General features: G+C 45.3%; 1 protein-coding gene across 1 annotated transcript; it reads right to left on the bottom strand.

The window, feature by feature from the left end:
• Positions 1–131: 131 nt before the first annotated feature.
• LOC139411558 (exostosin-2) lies at positions 132–22,659 on the bottom strand. The gene is made up of 15 exons (XM_071158049.1): positions 22,446–22,659; positions 21,487–21,823; positions 21,090–21,313; positions 20,793–20,882; positions 19,636–19,752; positions 19,256–19,451; positions 18,365–18,504; positions 18,118–18,211; positions 12,179–12,310; positions 6,983–7,172; positions 4,132–4,298; positions 3,324–3,467; positions 2,884–3,012; positions 1,551–1,633; positions 132–1,381 (listed from the first exon to the last, which is right to left on the bottom strand). Exons 2-15 carry the CDS (start codon positions 21,814–21,816, stop codon positions 1,243–1,245), a joined length of 2,175 nt encoding a protein of 724 aa, XP_071014150.1. The 5' UTR covers positions 21,817–21,823; positions 22,446–22,659; the 3' UTR covers positions 132–1,242.
• Between the last annotated feature and the right edge of the window lie 429 nt (positions 22,660–23,088).

The raw sequence follows: 23,088 nt of genomic DNA, 5'->3' as shown, positions 1-23,088 counted from the left end.
TCAAGCACTAATCAACTTCCCCTGTTCTCCAGTAGCTGAATTTCCACTTCACTTTAGTTTGCACAATTCATGCACCTTGGTTGGAGTCCGGCAGCACCATTGTTCCTTTCTCTAATCACAGGCAAATAAAATGGCCATGAAAAACATCTTTATTTAGCATGTATTTCTTCCAATTTCTTTACAAAGTAAATATATTTAGAGACACATTTATCACAAACAATCATTACGAAAGTAAAAAACAAAAAACAAAGGCAATATTGACATCTTAAAAAGTGTGCTGACTTGAATTTGAAATGCTTAGGACATTCCTTTAGAGATGAGCAAGCCTACACAGACTAACAGAAGACTAAAACAAAAAGACTTCAGAATTGGGGAGTTGTACAACCTGGTGCCTACATCTCCATGAAGCAGACAGTCCATTGTCACCGCATCAATTACAGTACCTTCCCTACTATACCAGACTAGATGTTACTGCAATAGTTTATATATTATGCAGCACAACACTTCAAAAAAAAGTCATTAAAATGTCCAGATACCGGTCATTCTTTTGAAAAGTGTTAGCAGTAGAACAATTGGCAGTAAATATATAGTGTACATATTATTTGCGATATATCCTCTATGCAGAGAAAGCTGACCATACACCTCTGCAGTGCTCACACTAAACAAATAAAAATTGCTCATGCCATGAAATGACCTTTGTCGAGAAGCACCCTCTTAAACTACCTTGTTTTTCCATGTTTATTTATCATTTAAAAAAATTCATCAGTTCGAGATAAATGACATGGGATATATTATCTCTACGGGTGTTCAACATATTACACATCCCCTCACCCTGTGCTTGGCAGACAGCGGTCCTGACTCACCATGCTACATTAAAATTTAGCACTGCTGTGATTTATATACACTGATCCCAGATCAGCCAAAGAGCCCACGGGGCCTCCGACTCGAATACAGCAGCAGTGGACATACACAGACTAGTCATCTCTGTCGCACAGTGGATTCATCAGCGCACAGTGGATTATGTCTAGTCAACCAATGAGCACACACCTCAACTCTCACCACTTCAAATCAACATTTAGGAAAGGAAACAATGCAGGCGCCCAACCCCACACCACCCTACAGAGATCAACAACAACCTTCAGATAGTTCTATATGGACAGATAAACTCTATGTCTCCCCTGAACTAGAAGATGCAGGGTATGTATGGGTGTCTGGTGGTTGCTGGGCCACAGCCCTGTCCGGTCAGAGACTGCCGATGTTGGGGAAACTCTTGAGCTTCTCTGGGAAGTCGTCCTTGTAGAGGACTGGGTCTGCACGGTGTTCCACTACCTTCAGGGGCATGGTGCCGAACACCGACGCAAACTTGTTGATGCACTCCGATCTGGGGAAATGTACAGAAGTTACCGGCGTTAACATTGAGGCAATCAACCACAGAAAAAAAACACGTCCAGGTATTGTATGTCCACTACTACCTCTATGAATATTGATTTGGCATATACACACCATTTCTAGAGTTGCTAGGCAATGAGCATTCTCAGAGCAGGACGTACCTCTCTACCATGTGTGTCTGGTCCAGGGACAGACCGTCAATGGCTGTGCACTCAGGACACTTGAACTTCTTCCTTGGGGTCACCTAAATGGAACCAGGACAGTGACCTTTACCATTCCGTCATTGCTACACAACTAAGAAACATACAGTACAGAATCTACTGTGCGGTGAGATCAAATTCCTGTGCTGATGAGACAAGTCTCTAACCATCACAGTACTGCTTAAAGGGATACTTAAAGGGATCTATTTCTCCAGAGTCAGATAAACCTGTGGATACCGTTTTTATGTCTCTGCGGGCAGTTTGAAGGATGCTGCTAACTAGTTTTAGAGCAATTGCTAGCATGCTAGTAGATACCATAGACTTCCAACCACTGGGGAAGTAGATAAAGGACTTCATTGCCCAAATCCCGAAATATCCCTTTAAATTGCAGTTCTCTAGAATGTGATAAATCCATTAGATGAAGTCTTGCTAGTTGTGACAGCAAGTCCAGCAGTGGTTGTTGCAGCAGAGTGTGATTGAGGGCTGTTGCGCTGAGGGAGGATGTTGTGCTGCTGTATACCTGAGTGGTCATTAAAAGGCCACGGCATGCTGCTTGCATACCGAGGAGAAACAGCTGTATGCTCATTAAAGGGGTGATGTATGGCCTTCCTCCGTCTCACCCACCCCACCAGTCCATCTTACTCCAGACAGGAGATCAGTTCTGAGGAGGACGTGTGGGAGATATGTGGGGTGGGGGGGTAGCCTACTGCAGGCGCAGAGAGATGGAGGGAGTAGGCATGGCTTTGACGGTGGGGTGAGTGAGCCCTGGTGAGCTTAGCAAAACATAGTCGGAGGGGGAGTAGCAGTCAGTGACACCCAGATAAGAGAGGTTAAGGCTGGGCTTTAGGGGCGGTCTCTGCACCTGGACAGTCACTGAGTTGGGGAGGTATCAGGGGGCACAGAGGGGTGAGAACTGATCAGAGACAGAGCCTCTATCAGGACAGGAAGAAACAAATATTTCTGCATTCTGGGACTTTTTCACCTCTGTGGAGTTGGAGTTACAGCCTTCAGCTTCCTGATATGTGGTGCATGTTGTAGTACTGCTCCTAATGAGATATTAACATATCTCCGTCCCAAATGCCACCCCATTGACTAGGAAGTTCACTGATTTGGACCAGGGCCCATAGGGTTCTGGTCAAAAGTAGTGCACCATTATAGGGAATAGAATGCAATTCATGGCTCTGGTGAACATCAAATATTGAATTTGACCCCCTAAGGACCTAATGTCAGCATAATGGGTTGGGTAGGACTGTTGTGTTCAGGTGGTGGGACAATATTGTGCACTGTTTTGTACCTTTATGGGGGCTTTGCCGGTGATGTTGGCCACCAGGAAGTTCATGGCGATATCCTCACAGTTCATATGAGCATCCACCCAGTTCTTGATGTCTCCTGGCATCTTGTAAGTGTACAGGTAGTTGAAGTACTGAAAAGGAAAGAAGCCAGTGTTCCTCAACATCAAAATCAGCAAGCAGTGGAAACTACAAGCAGATAAATACATGTCATCCTACTCACTGGTGACATGATAAATGAGTCTAACCTCTGAAAAGAGGGATGTGTTTTCTCAGAAGTATTTGCTTTGAATCAAAAGGAAAGCTTTTGGTTGACAGTGAGACAGATAACCTAACCTCACCTATGACTCTTCCATCCTCTCTCTGTGTGACCTAACCCTGCCCCCTCCCCATACTGGGCCTGGCAGGGGGACAGAGGGAGGAGGGGCTTCTGTCTGAGGCTAACCTTGTGGTAAAAGGCTGCTCCAGTCAGAACCATGGACACCTCGTTGGTCCACTCGGACTCGTACTTCCACTTCCCCATCTCGTGGTCCCACAGGTGGAGCCGACCCGGGTACCCCACCAACCGGTCTGGGAACTCCCTCCACACCTGAGGGACATGGCGGGGGAAAGAGACGGTTAGACACAAATTACAGGTTTTCCAGGAATTTGGGGAAAGTTCCAAGTTAATGGAATTAGGCAACACTAAAAACATTCCAAGTAGCCTCCTTTCACTTTCTTCAAGGTAGTGCTAGAAGACCGCCATCACGGAGATACTTTGAGCCCCAAGGTTCACTTTAAAGAGATGAAAGCTACAGGCCCTCTCTGTGATGGGCAGAGAAGTGTGTAGAGACTGGATACCGGAGCCCAGCAGCCTGTCCTGCTATTGGACCCAGCGAGAGGCATTAGAGCCAGACAGCCTTCCTTCCCCACAGCAGCCTGCCTCTCATTTCATGTCATTATCCTCAAATTGTCCTCAATTGTCTCAATAGGTCCTAAATGCCTTCAGGTGAGTGCCAAGCTGGGCTGTAGGCATGGACAGCATCAGCTCTGGCCTGTCACCATCCGTCACACATCAAACATATCTCCAGCACCCGGCAGCCGCCTCACAAATACCACTACTGGAGGCTGACTTAAGCTCCCTGGATGAGTTTAAACTCTGGGGTCAGCACTAAGTGGCCAGCGTTTACCTGCCAGTATGAATGCACTAAGCCCAAGGTCAAACATTTGGGGTGACATCTCCCAGGCGAGATACAGGGTATCCTCTCTCTCACCTCGTAGCCAAACTGCAGTTCGTCAGACGTCAGCATGATGATGTCATCGTCGATGGCCAGCACGGCCTCAGTCTCGATCTCGTCGTAGGGGAAGAAGCGGTTGCTGAGCTTGTTCTCTGTGGTGCGCACCACCTTGAGAGGCGCTGCAATCTTCGGCCATAGAGAATCTAACCGAGGGACAGAGACCAAGCGAATATGAGTGATAAAACTACAATACAGACAGGTCAGAGAATCTAACCGAGGGACAGAGACCAAGCGAATATGAGTGATAAGACTACAATACAGACAGGTCAGAGAATCTAACCGAGGGACAGAGACCAAGGGAATATGAGTGATAAGACTACATTATACAGACAGGTCAGAGAATCTAACCGAGGGACAGAGACCAAGGGAATATGAGTGATAAGACTACAATACAGACAGGTCAGAGAAATCCATTCTATCAATGAAAATGGAGACCTTGGCAAATGGGTCAGTTAGCATTGTGTGCTACTTGAGAAGCTGCAAGACATTAAGTAAACTGAAAATTACGTCCACACATTCCAAATCTGACAGTATATATTGCATCACCCACCTACACCTAAGACATCAAACCAGACTCCTAGTTTTCTAGGTCAAACTAACATCTAGACTTCAGTTGAAGAGGAGTGGAGTTGGGTTGCCATCAAGGGAGATGTTTCAAAATGGCAATCCTAGTGGAAAAGTACGCTAGCAGTAAAACTAATCACTGACTCGAATCGTAACGGCAACTTGAATCATGTGCAAGCCTGACCACACCAAGATTCCTCTTAAGGCAGCGCAGCAACGTTAGCTTTTTTAAAAGTAGTGTTTAGTGAGCTTGGGAAGTGTCCATGGCACGGAGCAGAGTCAGACAGATGGCACAGAATGTGTCACCCCATTAAGGCTCTAACTGGGGCCTGACAAGCAGGCAGTGCTCCCAACTGACCGACGAGCTCTGAACGTCTCCACACTAAACTGTCAACAGGAGAACTGCTGTGATATATTCAAGTGCTTTCCTCTCTCGTCCCCCCTCTCTTCCTTTTCCAAAGATGAGCAGGGAGATGAGTGCACTGCAAAATCAGCTTAGATCTGATTGAGTCAGTACAGCCTGGCCTATTCTTTTGGTATTGGTTTGCACACACACACTGAAACATTTTCTGGCTGCTGGAAGCCCATCTACTTTGCTTCTCATTTTGGGACATTTTCCTGGGCTAACCAGGAGATCCTCTCCACTACAGAAAAACAGAATCCTGCTGCAATCCCCATCTCTCCTGTAGTTACCTCTGTCTCCATGCTCTGCAGCTCCATAACTGTCTTTGACCGATGAGAAAAACAGGTTTCTTCAGGGCATGAAGCTAAGATTGTATGAGTGAACAAATAAACTGAAGTTAATCATGACATCCAAACACATTACAATCTCTGTGCATGTCAGAAGCAGAAGATAAAGTCCACAACATAGAATTGTATTTTATCTTAGTACTCCAAGACTAAGGCTCCCAAGCAGCACCTTGTTAAAATGCCAAACGTGCAGGACTTGAGGCGGCAGCTTATGGCCACTTGAAATAAACACAATCAGGCCTTGTGAGGATGAGGAGGAAATCCGTCCTCATCCCAAGCAGAGACCCTGAGTTGACCCATGAACGGCCCCTTGTTAATTCTAATGGGTCACAAAGCTCTGGCCAGGCTCCACTGACGCCTCTAATCAAAGGCAACACTGGGCCATTAGAGTGAGCTTCAAAGTGGCCCGCTGCTTCATTACATTACACAACTCTATGCAGAGGACAGATTTCATTCCCTGCCGTTCCCTGAGCTGTCAGTGTTAAGGGGCGCCATAAACAGCCGCATACCTAAATCGCCTTGTTAAGAGGAATCATTAGAGCGAAAGCCACAATAAATAATGACTAATATCAGCTTACTCTGAAACATCTCTAATGGGCTCTAAATGAGGGCTGTGGCAGGAGGACAGACAGGCAGCACTAGCAGAACGCTGCACACTGTTTGATGAAGTGGAGTGTCTGTAGTGGACAGTATATCAACATGAATGAAAGGCCTCTACGTCGTCTGGCTTGCCAGTACCGAGGAGACCTGTTGACATCGGAAGGTTAGAATGAGGTGGCTGCTGCAGCACCGAGTGGGGTGGGTAGGAGGATGTTTTTCTGTCCGACCGGCAGCAACATGCCACGGAGCTGCTCCAGTTTCCTGATTCTCAACATGAAGCAAAGCCAGAGAGAGGTTTGGCTCCAGCCTCGAGCATGTCATGCTTTTCAGGGTCTAAACTTATAGAGAGACGGGTCTTGGCTGCTGAAGCTGTTATCACTCATCTGGTACACATCAAGAGCTCCATTTTGTGTATTAAACCATGGCATGGTGAAATAACCACTTCTTCTCACATCAAGTTGGCAGTTAACATGGAGTGTTCAGCCACTTTCCCATTCCTTGTGTGTATCGATCTGCCAACTTCAGTCGATCTCTAAACAGAGAACATTTATTTTGACTCTATGGTAGCTATGAAGTAAGGCAATCTGACAGAACACTAATATCCCATCTTTGAATATCCAACAAAGCATCATCGTTGTCCCTGAAAAGGTTAACTCATGAAAACTCCTATTGCTGGTGTGCTTGTTTAAGGGTAATAATTGAATCAATAATGGGTTTAATAAACAGTTTGGGGAAGGGAGGGTCAGAATCAGAGGAGTATTCACTAGGAACCAAACAGAAGAACATCTACCAAAATGGAGAGGGACTACCTAAACCTGTCCAATAACAAACTTATTTTAGTCGCCCCCCCCAAAAAGTGTGTTGCAAAATGTTACCCTACCGTGTGCGCTAATGAATACAGCCTGGGGCTCACCTTCAGGGGGACTCTTGTTCTGGTTGTTCCACACCACTAGTAGCTTGGCCAAGCTGGGAACCTTGGAGATCTCAGTGATGACCCGGAAGAGGCTCTCGATACGGTCGTAGGTCAGCACCACAGCAGTGAATCCTGGGGACCTCGGTGGGATGAGAGGCAGGAACAGAGGGCTGTTCACACTCGACCACTTCTACAGAGGACAAGAGACCAAAAAGGTTAGTCACTCTCTCCTACAATGCAGACGTATGTCTTCATCTGTCTGCCATCCTGGCCCGCGTCACATTTTCCATCATGATTTAAACATGCCATTCCATTTCTTGATTCAGCAATGATGTCACCTGCAGTGATTTCCAGACAATGGTTACTAGGGAACAGGAATCATCTATTAATTAATTTGAAAGATGAATAGACTCACAAAAGGGAATGCCAAACACCCAGTGTGAAGTGATCTGGAATGCCAAGCACACTATAAAAAACAAGCGGTAGCTGAGCTGCTTCAGGAGCACAGCTTAGAGAGTGTGTAAGAGAGACAAAGAGCTCCAACCTCATCTCAGGTACATGTGTAAGTTGAGTCCACACACTGACTTGGAAGTCTTGGCCTCTCCTGCTGTTTCTACACTGCTGCTTTGGGATGTTATAAGTGATGTTTTGTCATGAAGCTCTAGTGAGCTCCATGCAGCAGGGGTCCAGATGAGTTCAAGGGGGGGGCAGGGTGGAGAGAGGGAGGCAGGGCGATGCAGGCGACTGTGTCAGCGGCTGTCTACTGCCAGTGTGGGACTTGGCTCCTCTTCCTGGCCCTGTCTTAAAATGGCCCGTTAACTCTGGAAGATGCACAGACCCTAGCCTAGATCAAGTGATGCTGTAAAAGAAAATACTGGCACGAGGAGGCACACACACACGGAGACAGAGAAACACTCAATCCAGACCTCTGAACTAACATATAGACAATTGACATTGAGTAATGCAATTATACAAGAGTAACAATGTCAACATGTGACACGGGAGACTCACTGCAGCAGCTTAAAGTGCTCTACAATGCAGGTTCTCTCATCTACAGGGTCAACATGTGCTAACCTCATAGGGAGGGAATGGAGATTTGAAATAAAAGTGTGGGCTTCTTGAAGTGCTTCTCTGTTCTGCTGCAGACAGGTGACCACAGACAGACTGGTGTTTCTGTGGCTCTTCCAACGGCGTCCACCATGTCCGTCACCATAAACATGGTCACCCCATATACCCTACAGTCAGTCAGTCCTCACCAATAAAACAACTCAACTTCTCTGTGGTGGTGACACACTGACATACAAGCAGAGGGGGAAATAATTAAACTAAACACGTTGACACATAAGTGGTGAGATGAAGAGAAGAGGAAAGGGACCACTTAAGTCACTTGTCAGATGACATAAACAAGATGAAAGAAAGACAGCCACTTCTCCAATGTTAATTAGTTAAATTGAGTTCACTGCTTACAATGATCAATTTACACAAAACGGGAACATGCAGCCATTTGGGTGATTTAGGCTACACATTATTGTGGTGATGTTAGGAAAAGTAGATTGCTGCAAATCATTGTAAACATCCTCATAATACAACATCGAGAACAACATGGCATTTGAGTGTTTGACAAAGTGTTTTCTCCTCAATAACAAACGATTTGCCAAGGCAAAGTGGGAGTAACAGCAGCTCCGGTGATGACTGGAGGCAGGTCCATCTAGCCAGCAGGGGGCGTTTCATTTGTGCGGTGTGTAGTTTGTATGCGTGATGATTGCATACCAGGGATTAGGAGAAGCAGAGATGGTGCAGCCGTCACATCTTCTCAAGAGTCCTGATATGAGCACATTCACAGTGCAGGCTTCGTCTGCTCTCTACCAGTGAAGGTATCGTCTGGCCAGGTTTCTTGGCCCATTTAACTTTATTGGGATAGGGGGCAGCATTTTCACTTTGGATGAATTGCATGCCCATAGTGAACTGCCCTCTACTCTGTCCCAGATGGTAATATACAGTGGGGCAAAAAAGTATTTAGTCAGCCACCAATTGTGCAAGTTCTCCCACTTAAAAAGATGAGGCCTGTAATTTTCATCATAGTTACACTTCAACTATGACAGACAAAATGAGAAGAAAAAAAATCCAGAAAATCACATTGTAGGATTTTTTATGAATTTATTTGCAAATTATGGTGGAAAATAAGTATTTGGTCACCTACAAACAAGCAAGATTTCTGGCTCTCACAGACCTGTAACTTCTTCCTTAAGAGGCCCCTCTGTCCTCCACTCGTTACCTGTATTAATGGCACCTGTTTGAACCTGTTTGAACTTGTTATCAGTATAAAAGACACCTGTCCACAACCTCAAACAGTCACACTCCACTATGGCCATGACCAAAGAGCTGTCAAAGGACACCAGAAACTAAATTGTAGACCTGCACCAGGCTGGGAAGACTGAATCTGCAATAGGTAGGCAGCTTGGTTTGAAGAAATCAACCGTGGGAGCAATTATTAGGAAATGGAAGACATACAAGACCACTGATAATCTCCCTCGATCCACGCAAGATCTCACCCCGTGGGGTCAAAATGATCACAAGAACGGTGAGCAAAAATCCCAGAACCACAAGGGGGGACCTAGTGAATGACCTGCAGAGAGCTGGGACCAAAGCGACAAAGCCTACCATCAGTAACACTACGCCGCCAGGGACTCAAATCCTGCAGTGCCAGACGTGTCCCCCTGCTTAAGCCAGTACATGTCCAGGCCTGTCTGAAGTTTGCTAGAGAGCATTTGGATGATCCAGAAGAAGATTGGGAGAATGTCATATGATGTAATTTCGTATTTCTGTTGACTCCAACATGGCGGAGAAATGTTGTGTATTTCTGAGCGAGTCTCAAATTATTGCATGGTAAGCTTTTTCCGTAAAGTAAAAAAAAAAAAAAAATCTGACACAGCGGTTGCATTAAGAACAAGTGTATCTTTAATCATATGTAAAACATGTATCTTTCATCAAAGTTTATGATGAGTATTTCTGTTTTATGATGTGACTCTGTATTTACTCTGGATAATTTGGAGGCATTTCTGAACATGGCGCCAATGTAAACCGAGATTTGTGGATATAAATATGCATATTATCGAACAAAACATAAATGTATTGTGTAACGTGATGTCCTACGAGTGTCATCTGATGAAGACTATCAAAGGTTAGTGATTCATTTTATCTCTATTTCTGCTTTTGTGACTATCTTTGGCTGGGAAAAATGGCTTTGTGTTTTTGGGGATTTGTTTGTGATCTAACATTAATATATGTTGTGTTTTCGCTGTAAAACATAAAAATAAAAAAATCAGACACGATGGGTAGATAAACATCTTGTTAATCTTTCATTTGCTGTATTGGACTTGTTAATGAGTGAAAGTTAAATATTTCTAAAAAATATTTTTGAATTTCCCGCACTACCTTTTCAGCGGAATGTTGGGGGGGGGGGTTCCGCTAGCGGAACCTGTGTCCTAGACAGGTTAAACCACTGAACAAGCACCGACTTAGCCTAAATTTAAATGTTAGATGTCCCCTAGAAACCAAAGGTCAAGATAAAAAATAATCAGTTGCCATCATATGAATATTCATTACTATGCAGGATGTAATTAATTGGACCGAGACCACCCTTGAGCAAACCACGGTGTGTTGTTTAGTCTGCACCAAATTGCGAATAGTGTGTTCACACCATTCCAAATTAAGGGAGAAAACAGGCTAGAGTTCAGAACAAAACACTCCAAACCAATCTGATATGAAAGCCCCCCAAGGTACAAAGTCTCCAAACCTTCAGCCACCTTTCAGAGGCTGAACAGGTGACTATCATGGATTACCCGTTTGGTATCTTACAACTATGCCCACGGCCGAACAAAAAGCATCCTGTCTGTCCCTCCCTAGCCTGAAAACTCTTCTAAAAGGCACTGCTACTAGCAGAGAGCCCGTGAAATGTGTTTTCAATTATGACCCCGAACGAAGGATACAGAACAGCAGAGAAAAAAAGCTGCTTGATTTATTTAGTGTCCTGTTCCAATTCTGCTCGACGTGTTTCCACTGAATACGTAGAGATAGCACTTCTCCAGCATTGGAACGGTAACAGGTCTGTGGCCCTGCACAATTAACCTCTTGTGAGCAGGGCCTGAGACAGCACACCTAAATGATGATGATTGGTTGGGAAAAAAGGCAGACAGGAGTTTCTGACAGAGAGAGAGGTGGGTCATGTCAAGTGTAACTGTTGATTAACCAACGACCCACTCCGAAAAAAAGGCAACACCGGCTGTGATTGAGCAGTTGGCTTGAGTAGAAAGTAATTAGACCAGAGGTCTTGAAGGGCTTTGACTTACTCTGAGAAGCCAAGTGTGGTAAAAATATCTTCAGTCAGAGTCAGTGTGACTTGACCAACAGACCAACATAACCTGACTGGCTCACATATCACCAACCATTGGTAGGACAGGGTATGGCTGTCCAATAAGGAGGAACATGGGCCCCCCTTCTCTACCCCACAGACAGACAGAGGAAGGGCGGAGCTGCATGTGGTGTCTTTGGGGACTGCAGCAGATCAGGCTGGGCTGATTAACAGCCCCTGAGAGGTGGTAGCTGAGCCAAGCTGTCTGCATCCCCACACTCCCACAACCACAGAGAGGTTACACACACACTCCCTAAACAGTGTTCTCTCACACATACACAATGACTCAAACACTAAGGCATGTATTTTTCACCACACTGGAGGCATCCTCCCAGTGCAGAACTGCTGACAAACACACTGGCTGTTTCAGCAGTACTTGCTGTTTATCAAGCAGCCAAAGACCACATGTGTGGAGAGAGGGACCTATAAAGAGGAAGCTGTCCTGCCGATACACCGGAAAAGACTTACCAGGGAAAACTGTGTCATATCTGCCACTGAGGGAGTCAGTCACTGTGTTGTGAGGCCAACACAGTAGTGTCAGGTCACACATCAATACCACATACTGCAGACTGTACCCCCATAAATATGACTCGTATGTCTAAGAAGATTCAGTGGTTAACCACAGTAAAAAATACAATAACATTAGTGGTGTAGGCTGGAGGGGCATAGATTATAGCAGGCTCCAGTGGAAGAATGAGGTATCCAATCAAGTTAAAAACACATCTAGCCTAAAAAAAACACATCTTTCCACTCTTTAAAGACCTAGCAACTAGAGGTATACTCACCACCAGAGGGGGGTTGTTCCACTGTTCGTAGGTGCGGGCAGCATAGGGGTAGATGCGGTCATTGATGATCTGAAGCGTTGTCATGCCGATGGCCTTCATGGAGCTGAAGTAAGCGTCCCAGAACCAGCGGGCCTGAGGAGAACAGAGTTGTTTTGGAGTAAAAACATATGGTCTGGGCCCTGGACAAACAGACAAGCTGTCATGAACGTGAACACACATTCAGAAGGCATCCCAGTGACTGGAGAACAGGAAGGACTGATCTAGATGGTAAGAATCTCTAACATCATCTGTCCTACAGCAGGCCAAGACCTTCTACAGCTCACCTGACTTTCAAAGCACAGGGCAGCCAAATATCAACCTGGCCAGTGGTTCCAACCTCTGTTACTGTACCACCAACTTAATTTTACTCTGCCCAGGGGTACCCCTGAAGTACCCCCTCATGTGCATTTTACCAGTAGACCTATGGTCTCATGAGTCTTCTCATGTACCCCCAGTGGTCCTAGTAAACCTGGTTGGGAACCCCTGCTTAAGTCCCAATGGGACTAATACATGTTCAGAGATATTTATTCAAAAGATAAAGATATTTATTTTATTTTTATTTCACCTTTATTTAACCAGGTAGGCTAGTTGAGAACAAGTTCTCATTTACAACTGCGACCTGGCCAAGATAAAGCATAGCAGTGTGAACAGACAACAACAGAGTTACACATGGAGTAAACAATAAACAAGCCAATAACACAGTAGAAAAAAAAGAGGGTCTATATACATTGTGTGCAAAAGGCATGAGGAGGTAGGCGAATAATTCAAATTTTGCAGATTAACACTGGAGTGATAAATGATCAGATGGTCATGTACAGGTAGAGATACTGGTGTGCAAAAGAGCAGAAAAGTAAATAAATATAAACAGTATGGGGATGAGGTAGGTAAAATTGGGTGGGCTATTTAACGATAGACTATGTACAGCTGCAGCGATCAGTTAGCTGCTCAGATAGCAGATGTTTGAAGTTGGTGAGGGAGATAAGTCTCAAACTTCAGCGATTTTTGCAATTCGCTCCAGTCACAGGCAGCAGAGAACTGGAACGAAAGGCGGCCAAATTAGGTGTTGGCTTTAGGGATAATCAGTGAGATACACCTGATGGAGCGCGTGCTACGGGTGGGTGTTGCCATCGTGACCAGTGAACTGAGATAAGGCGGAGCTTTACCTAGCATGGACTTGTAGATGACCTGGAGCCAGTGGGTCTGGCGACAAATATGTAGCAAGGGCCAGCCGACTAGAGCATACAGGTCGCAGTGGTGGGTGGTATAAGGTGCTTTAGTAACAAAACGGATGGCACTGTGATAAACTGCATCCAGTTTGCTGAGTAGAGTATTGGAAGCTATTTTGTAGATGACATCGTCAAAGTCGAGGATCGGTAGGATAGTCAGTTTTACTAGGGTAAGTTTGGCGGCGTGAGTGAAGGAGGCTTTGTTGCGGAATAGAAAGCCGACTCTAGATTTGATTTTAGATTGGAGATGTTTGATATGAGTCTGGAAGGAGAGTTTACAGTCTAGCCAGACACCTTGGTACTTATAGATGTCCACATATTCTAGGTCGGAACCATCCAGGGTGGTGATGCTAGTCGGGCGTGCGGGCGCAGGCAGCGAACGGTTGAAAAGCAAGCATTTGGTTTTACTAGCGTTTAAGAGCAGTTGGAGGCCACGCAAGGAGTGTTGTATGGCATTGAAGCTCGTTTGGAGGTTAGATAGCACAGTGTCCAAGGAAGGGCCGGAAGTATACAGAATGGTGTCGTCTGCGTAGAGGTGGATCAGGGAATCGCCCGCAGCAAGAGCAACATCATTGATATATACAGAGAAAAGAGTCGGCCCGAGAATTGAACCCTGTGGCACCTCCATAGAGACTGCCAGAGGACCGGACAACATTCCCTCCGATTTGACACACTGAACTCTGTCTGCAAAGTAGTTGGTGAACCAGGCAAGGCAGTCATTAGAAAAACCGAGGCTACTGAGTCTGCCGATAAGAATATGGTGATTGACAGAGTCGAAAGCCTTGGCCAGGTCGATGAAGACGGCTGCACAGTACTCCTTTATCGATGGCGGTTATGATATCGTTTAGTACAATATATGCAAACTATGTACATATCTACCTTTAGTTGCGCATCAAAAATGTATTTAAGTCAATTCACCTCACCACCAGTCCATGGTAACAACAAGGAGCATTATGATGCCAGAGAGGAAGGTGTAGCCCAGAAGTCAATCATATTTCAATGCAGATGTTACTAGTACAACATCCCCAGGTAGCACCCCAGCTTCCCTGGTGCTCCCCACCCACTGATCCATTAAGAGACAGCTATGGAGGGAGGAGCCCATAAGAGTTAATGATCCTTAAAACAGAAATGTCTCCTGCCAGGAGGCGCCATGTCAGTGTGACCCGACTCCACCTCAGCAGGTCCTAGGTGACCCTGAGTGCAGCACACTTTAACAAGCACATGTCGGAGGTACATACTGGACCCCTCAACTCCAACTGAGCACACCCTGGAAACTATTCGCATAGCCTGAAACTCAAGATATTAATAGCATATTTGTTGGGTGAGAATAAGACCCCCAGCTGAAGAAGTTCTCCTCTGTTTGGGATTAGGTGCAGAGGAAGATCAAGCGACGAACAGACAACGGTGCACAAAATGAAAACTACAATTCAGCAAACACAGTAATAGCATAGGCTGCTACAGCTTAGCCAATGAGCCAACCGTTTTGTTAGAGCTGTGGTAGTCTTGGCCTGGCTACAGGGCTCTGTCCTTCCATAGCAGTGGAGCAGCTTGTCCTAGTGTTTTTGTTGTCGTATGGTCCACCGAGAGCTCTCAGCAGCACATGAGAAGGAACCAGACCCCACTCCACACCCTTAGTCCCCTTTAACACTGGAGAAATACAAAAACAGCGTTTATTTTTATGGAGGGGGTGAGGAGTATTCAAAAAGACTTTCTAATCTCAGGGGGACCCAACGGCCCATAAATCAGCCAGTGATGAAAGTTTCCTTTCCGACCGGGAGGCAAAAAGCAAACTGCTCCGGCCTAAGAGGCCCGCTCCGCCCCCTCCCAGCGCCTGCAGGAATTTTTATGAGGGAAGAAGAGACGGAGTCACAGCAGAGAAAAAGGGCAGAGGGGTCTGTTTCACTGCAGCACTGTCGTTCCCTTCCTCTAACATACAGCGCTGGGCATAAGAGGCTGAATTCTCTTTGAGGTGTTCTTGGACTTGGACCTTAAACAAAATCAATCAAATGTATTTATATAGCCCTTCTTACATCAGCTGATATCTCAAAGTGCTGTACAGAAACCAAGCCTAAAACCCCAAACAGCAAGCAAGGTGTAGAAGCACAGTGGCTAGGAAAAACTCCCTAGAAAGGCTAGAACCTAGGAAGAAAGCTAGAGAGGAACCAGGCTATGAGTGGTGGCCAGTCCGCTTCTGGCTGTGCCGGGTGGAGATTATAACAGAACATGGCCAAGATGTTGAAAAGTTCATAGATGACCAGCAGGGTCAAACAATAATAATCAGTGGTTGTAGAGGTTGCAACAGGTCAGCACCTCAGGAGTAAATGTCAGTTGGCTTTTCATAGCTGATCATATCCATCAATTCAAAACTGATTTGGCTAATCTTTGCTACTGCAACTAAAATAAACGTAATTACGTGCGCCTCTTAAGATATAAAGTGTAAAAGTAAAGTTGTCATGGTAAACAATTCTTCATTTAGCACAAACTTGCTTAGGAGGCCATTGTAGTATTACCACGATGACACTCAACTGATCATCAATAGTGGTTCCTGTGGAACTGAGAAATCATACTAGAAGACAGAATTTCACGACCAGGGTCAAGGGAACAACCCAGTCTACCATCTCTTTCTCTAGCTATACTCTACTGTCTGTCAACTCCTTTTAGACAGGGAGGGTTCAGACAGGATTACATTGAGCTTGGTACTTCTGCTTCAGCCCTGTGATTGACAAGTACTCATTTCAGCTGTACTGATCTAACAAAGCATGTATTCTATTCCTAGGGTCTGACAAACAAGGCTCAGAGGAAAGCCTCAGGTGACCACCACTAACATTTAGCAGCTGTTAAGCACTTAGCTCACAATTTGGGACCTATGTGGATGCTACCACATCAAATGTTGAAATCATTTTTTTCTCCTGAAATGATGCTGCTGGCTACTGATGGATTAGGAGTTTTACATTTGACCTTAGTCGTGAGGCCCTGTATAAGTGAGACAGAATGTCTCAATTATCATTCAATTCAGGACTTAGTATATCATACAGATAGTCAATCAAAGCTGACATGGAGTCATCATGAGTAAGGCTGTGTTACTCTGACATTTTTTCCACTAAATGGTCTTTTGACCAATCACATCAGATCTTTTTCACAGCTGATGTGATTGGTCAAAAGACTAATTAGTGAAAAAAAGATCAACATTGTGTATTTTAGTCATACTAGGAATATGGTCATGGACCTTTTAAACCCATAAAGGTTGTAGATGACAGTGTGGAATTCAGAACCGCTGAGGAAGGAAAGACAGTGAGTAAATACTTCACTTCAGCTCTTCAATAAGATCAATCAGAAAAGAAAAAAAAGCTCCTACAGCACTTACATTTTTTTAAAGAGAGAAGAAAAAAAACAATTTTACACACATCCAAATTAGTTAGAGTTGACAATGTGTTGTCTATACTACTGAAAATGTAGAGTCTTTATGGGGGACCAACTCAGTGAGTCCCAGTGTCCTCTCCTCTCCAGCCAGTGAATGTGAGTGAGGAGTCTCTCCAGATGTGTGCAGGTGTGGACTGATATGGAATGGGCTCTACAGCACCCCATAAATCCTGGATAAGATGGGCCTTTGTGCTCCGGCCCCACCCCACCCGTACACGTCCTGAGCCCGGCTCCAACACCCTCCTCCCGTCAGTCCTGCAGGGGCCACAGGCACGCACATGGCAGTGACATACCTACGCCTCACCTTCCCCTGGCTTAAGATGTATTCACTACTCAACTCAGACCAATATGATTTGGTTGTGTTCCTCTGATTTCCAGTGAATTGATAAGGTTTATTATCAGTATTTGTTTTACCCCAAACAAACTACAATCCTTCCCCTTATCATCAGTCCTCACCCTGAGAACCTTTTCCTGACAGTCCTGCAGCTATGAAAGACAACTGATTACACATCTCATAACTAAATTCCAAGCGCTAGACAAGACAGACTGACAGAGAAACACTAAACAGTGGATAAGCATTTCAGATCCCCACAGCCACAGAGACAGGAGGACCCTCAAGGGAAGACATATTCAAGGCTTGGCGAATGAAACAACTCCAACAGGGTTTCTGAGCTGTGGGGCTGATATGTCTGTTTGGCCAGTCTAATTGGTAAATGGACTAGCGTTGATACAAGGGAATGAGAAACAGCTTGGACGTGCAGAGCTCTCTGAGGGCTTTCACTTCTGTTTATTGAGGCTCAGTTGGACCAGTGAAAGGAGGGGATTTGTCATTGATTTGGCACGACTGAAACTAACACTGAAGAACATTTATAAGAGCTTTTTATCAAAATGAGATTGTCTCCTCATGTTCTCAAACAGACAGGACAGAAACTCTCGTCCTAAGGGCCCATTACAACGTGTCTCTCACCCTTCAGTCTGCCTGTGTTATGGCTTCCATTGGGCCGACAGTGAGGCACGCGTCTCCCAGGTTGGAATGGGAGCGTGAAAGTCACAACTCCGTTGACCCCGTCTTCACACTAACTTAACCTGAGAGGGCCGGAGGCACTTTCTCCTGAGGCGTATTCATCTGGAAACAGACTATTACTACAACTCTATAAAGACTGCATTTCCCTATATGTGCACAGAAAAATCCCCAGCAAAGGGATTCAGTCTATTTGAATGTTCGCTGAAGAAAAGCTGTGATCTGACTGTCACCTGTCTTTGCATCTCCTCCACCTGCCTGTGAGGGATACTCTTCAAGATGGTGTACATCTCTGGGAGCTTCTCCTCTGGAATGACCACGGATGCCCTGTACAATACACACACACAGTCAGTATCAATGGCAATGGAAAAAATGGCCACTGGTATTAAACTAGATCAGAAATCACAATACGAGCTCAGAAAATCTAGTGCAGAGATACATGTTGAAGTTGGTTGGAGTGAGATCAGTGTCTTAGTGTACCTCTTCCAGTCGAGGACCTCAGAGAAGGGCAGGATGTATGAGTCTGCTAGGATGACAGGGACACAGCCAGCCTGCAGCACATCACTGAGGGTGGCCTGTCCCAGCCGAGCCCCGCGCAGCACCACACAGAACGACGACTCCTGGGGAACACAGATTACCACGAGGTATTACAGTATCATAGCCATATCAACTGTACATGGTTTTATGACATAGCTGTCTCCAAACTAAGGAAGCATAGATGGGTCAAAAACAGACCAACACAATATTAGTGAGCAGCTTGTGTTTGGTCAGAGTCTGATAAAATGACTGCATGAACTGTCGATGTTGCCTCCCATATGGAAGAGTTTAGGGTGGGGAGGGCAATGTCATGGTGGACCAATTACAGATGTTAAAAGTATACAAGCAGGCAACCTAAAATATTATTCTAAAATACAGGCATCACTTATAGCAAACCTTTCCAATGTCAGAGGTGGAGAAGGGTGGTTTCACTGAGATTCTGCCACCCCACCCCTCCACCCCCTCTCCTTGGTGGGACATCTCCCAGATGTGCAGCTATGCTGCACCCATACCAGATGATAAGCGCACTTCCTGTCTAGACAGGCCAGAGACGGACTGGAGATGCACTCTGATCAGACAGACAGTGCAGAGAAGCACACCGGTTGACTGACTGCCACAGACATTGCTGTAGTTTCCCAGGTATACCCTGCATAAAGTTACCCACATAGACTGCTAGAGTTGACCTACACAGCTGAGCAGAGCCCTCTTAAATGCATTTAAGTGAAAATGGCCATGCTGATGTGTTAAACAACAATCTCCCCCTAAGCTGTGTAATGTCTACAAGTGTGTGTACATGTTAGTCTAAATGGTAGCAGGTCTCTGTGTGCGTCTCACCTGGAGGATCAGGGGGTAGTCGAACACCTGGCCCTTGTAGCAGCGTTTCCTCGCTGAGGCGACTCCCTGAGAGAGGTTGCTGCACTTGTCCAGGAGGAGCAGAGCCTCCCCGTTTTCCTCCTTCAGCCTCTCCAGCTCTGCCCGGTACTCACGGTGGATGGCCGTCTGAGACGACAGAATGAAGTAGCGCCGGGGCCTGCAGCCGGGACGGGGACACCATTAGAAATCATTTAAAACTCTGTGACTGATGGTGACTCTAAAAGATAACTTCCCAAATGTTCCCATTGTCACATGAAGTGATGATGCCGGTTGTCTTGCTTGAGGAAGTGATAAGAGCCCTATGCTATGTGCTGAAACAGGGTGGTGGTGTTGCTGCTCACCCAGGCTGTCTCTCGGGCAGCTCCACGTCTGCAGACAGAGGGCTGTACACAGGGATGCTGACGTCATAACCCTGCCTGTAGGTCCACGTGGAGAAGCCTCCCCCTGCAAGCAGAACCCTATAACACACACAAAACAAACACACGTATCCATTGTTACACCACTGTCACATAGGCTTACATAGTTAAGACGGAGAGAAGAGACAGCTATACAGAACTTTGCAGCAAGACAATACATGACAGATGTGCAGATGCCCTGGCTGTTTCTTGTCATATCTGCTTAACAATGCTATTGAGTAACATGAAGATCATGAGAAGTATTCACATGGATCCTTTAGGAAATCTGTGCATGTAATAGTTATATGAGAATGACGAACAATCTTTATGGCATCCTACCTGTGGATGCAAGCAAAACCTCACCTCACACACACACAGGCCTATATATACACACACACAGCTGGTTCTGATGAGGCCCCACGCCAAATGGAGCACAGCTGGATGAGCCCAGGAAATTCCCTACAGCTCCAGATAAGTGTTCATCGTCTCAGGGCTTTCTGTTCACAAAACCCACCTTTTCCACCCAAAAGGAGCGAGCGGCCAAGAGCAAGGCTGGGAAACATGGCCTCTATCTGTGGCAGTAAATACCAGGAGATTAGGCATGTCTGCCCGCTCAAGGCCGCTAGAGGTTCTGTCATCTCTGGACTACTTTTAAGTAGTACTTTCATCTTAGCTGAATATTTTTCAAGCCCCCTTGTAATTATATGCAAGTTCTGTAGTTGTGTTGGTGATAAAATATGGAATTGAATCTGGATTATCTAGTCAAGTCAAACTACAAAATATGGAGCAAAAATGATTTCAAAAACTGAGTCAATTTAACAAAACGAGAATAAAAATACAACTATTCTCTGAACATAACATCAGACTAAAGACATGTAAGGAAACTGAAAGCTAAGATAACACCATGCTTCCCTCTAGTGGTGTCTTGGTAGAACAAAATGTGCCTGGCAGTAACTCTGATAACAAACAATGATCACTCACACTAGAGTAAATATTGGCTGGAAAGTTGGTTGATGAACCTAAAAATGAAAATGTGAGTTTATCCAACTATATTCATTGTAAATGACTTTTATTTTTTCCTGTGCTGGGTTTATTAAGGTTACCTGTCTCTTGGTACATCAAGGGCTGTGTTGTAGTCTGGAGGTCCTCCAGGTAACATGTTGAACAGAAGGTGGTTCATCCCTTTGTCCCACCTGGAAACGAACATCTTTAAGGGTCAAAAACCTACAAATGTGTGCACTTAGATATCTGAAATGGGCAGATAGATCAATGTGGTAGATGAGAGGTGAGAGCAAGAAGGACAGAGAGGGTAAAGAAGGATATATACATATAAAGAGAACTCCCAGCTTCGGGGTGGAGGAGATAACAGTGCAACCCGAGCAGTGTGCAGGAAAGGTTACCTGGGGAGCATGGCCAGAGCCTGGGCAGTCTCCCGGATGCGCAGAGAGTTCTGATTGAGCACATCAATAGAGGGCACGAACAGGCATGCCCTGGTGACGTCATCAGTGTAGAACTCACTGTCGGAGATGGCACTGAGCAGGTTATTGTACTCTCGGGACAGGCCTGTGCTGCTTATGGGCACTCCTACCTCATCCACAAAACGCTGCAGAGGATAGATGTACACCTGCCAGACAGACACAGTCATTTCTGATGGCCCACTTTAGCTGCTGTTGGATATAGAGCATCCTTCAAGCCTTAAATCATGTGGTTCAAAAGACAAGGTTCAGAGACTAACAATTGCAGATTAAACTAACTTCACATATCTGTAATTTGTGACGTGATGGAGACTAGGCTCACCTTGATTCTATTCTTAGGGTTGTAGCCACATCGATACACATCAAAACAAGTGTGCATTCGGCAGCTAAGGTCCCCTCTCTCAGGAATAGGGTTGGAGACAGGCAGTCGGATGAGAGGTGCATCGTGCACGCTGCGTCGGTCCAGGCCCCAGTCTGCCGTTGATTCGATGGAGTGTGGCCAGAACTGGAACATCCCTGTGGCGATGAGTCCCAGCAGCACCACAGAGAACAGGGTGATGTAGTATATGCGGTGCTTAGTCTTCATCCGTGGAATCAGAGCCGGGCCCCGTGAACTGTACTTTCCAGACGAGCACATGCTGAGCCTGACCATTCAACCACTTTGAGAGAGAGCGAAATATTAGCATGGCTCCTGGTCCATTGACACACTGCCGGGTATGTATCAACAGTCTAAAATGGCTTCCTCTCCTAAAGGAAATGAAGCCATTTTAGACTACTGTCATAGTTACAGCAATAAATAAACAAGTTAATGTAACGTTACTTGGCCTTGCCAAAACGAGCCAAGCAGGTCTCGTTATACAAAACTACATGACAACTTAGAACACTAGCTGTCAATCAAAGGCATTCTAGTGAGGTAAAGCTAGCTAACGACAACAGGCCAAACTTTACTAGCTAATGTAGCAAACCATATACCTTAAAATACTCTGGCAGCAAATTAGCTAACTCAATTTAGCGAGCAGACTGGTTGGCAAGCTACATTGACGTTCAATGATTTCTTAACTGATTCGCTTTAAACCAACTTATTTTCGTCGGTGTTTATTATAAAACACAACGGAAGAATTGTATATAACTAGCTAACATCACACTTCAAAATAAACCGAAATCTTGAAAAGTAAACGCAAGTAACGTTAGCCAGCTAGCTGCAAGCTTAGCTACCTACGCGTTAGCTGGGTAGCAGGTTTAGCCAGCGGCAGCAGACTTTTATTTGATCAGTAAACTTACCTTCACGCTTGACCGGTGCAGAGTCGATCACAAACTGTTAATTCATACCCTCTTCTTAGCTAAGCGGCAAGCCAATCGTGTATAGTTTCTATACATTTAACGTTAGGTAGCTAGCTAATTAAACGTTGTTGATGTTATCGTGTGAATGATTTGATTTCCGGAAGTGGAACCCTTCTTCGCCTGTCCGAAACCCGTGGGCTACTCTGCATGCACTGGCTGTAGTGCCACCTACTAAGGTGGGGTATCATCACACCCACCCAGTAGCATACTTAGCATACGTATCTTTCACAAGGTGCGTTGTTTTTCTCTGCTGAGTTAATTATACCCTCTAACTTGATTTGTGAATGGATAGCTATAACCTGGCATGAAATACCTATATACTAAGCTATATACTCGGTCTACAATTAACACAATAATACTTTATAATTTACATGTGAATATTTACTTGAATGTGCAATCAACGGAAGCATGTCCTCAGACATCCAGATAGTTTGAAGTGCTCTAGGCCCTAAAGCCAGCTGACATCTGGGCTGTTTGGTAGCAACCTACATATGTTTTACCACTATTCTCCACTGCCCATCACCATAATGGTAGGCATATCTAGCTGAAAATATGCAGCCTGTTGAGAGGTTAGCAAATAGAA

This window comes from Oncorhynchus clarkii, chromosome 6 (genome assembly GCF_045791955.1).
Source record: "Oncorhynchus clarkii lewisi isolate Uvic-CL-2024 chromosome 6, UVic_Ocla_1.0, whole genome shotgun sequence".
NCBI lineage: Eukaryota > Metazoa > Chordata > Actinopteri > Salmoniformes > Salmonidae > Oncorhynchus > Oncorhynchus clarkii.
The sequence above is the reverse complement of the archived record's forward strand: the minus strand, read 5'-3'. Positions and strand labels throughout refer to the sequence as shown.

Bases quoted from the DNA above. Each gene is read 5' to 3' on its own strand.
- LOC139411558 (XM_071158049.1), bottom strand. From the start codon at position 21,816: ATGGTCAGGCTCAGCATGTGCTCGTCTGGAAAGTACAGTTCACGGGGC. The intron at 3,468-4,131 runs GTGAGAGAGAGG...CATGTCCCTCAG, and splicing joins AACTGCAGTTTGGCTACGAG to GTGTGGAGGGAGTTCCCAGA. The intron at 1,382-1,550 runs GTACGTCCTGCT...ACATTTCCCCAG, and splicing joins CAGACACACATGGTAGAGAG to ATCGGAGTGCATCAACAAGT.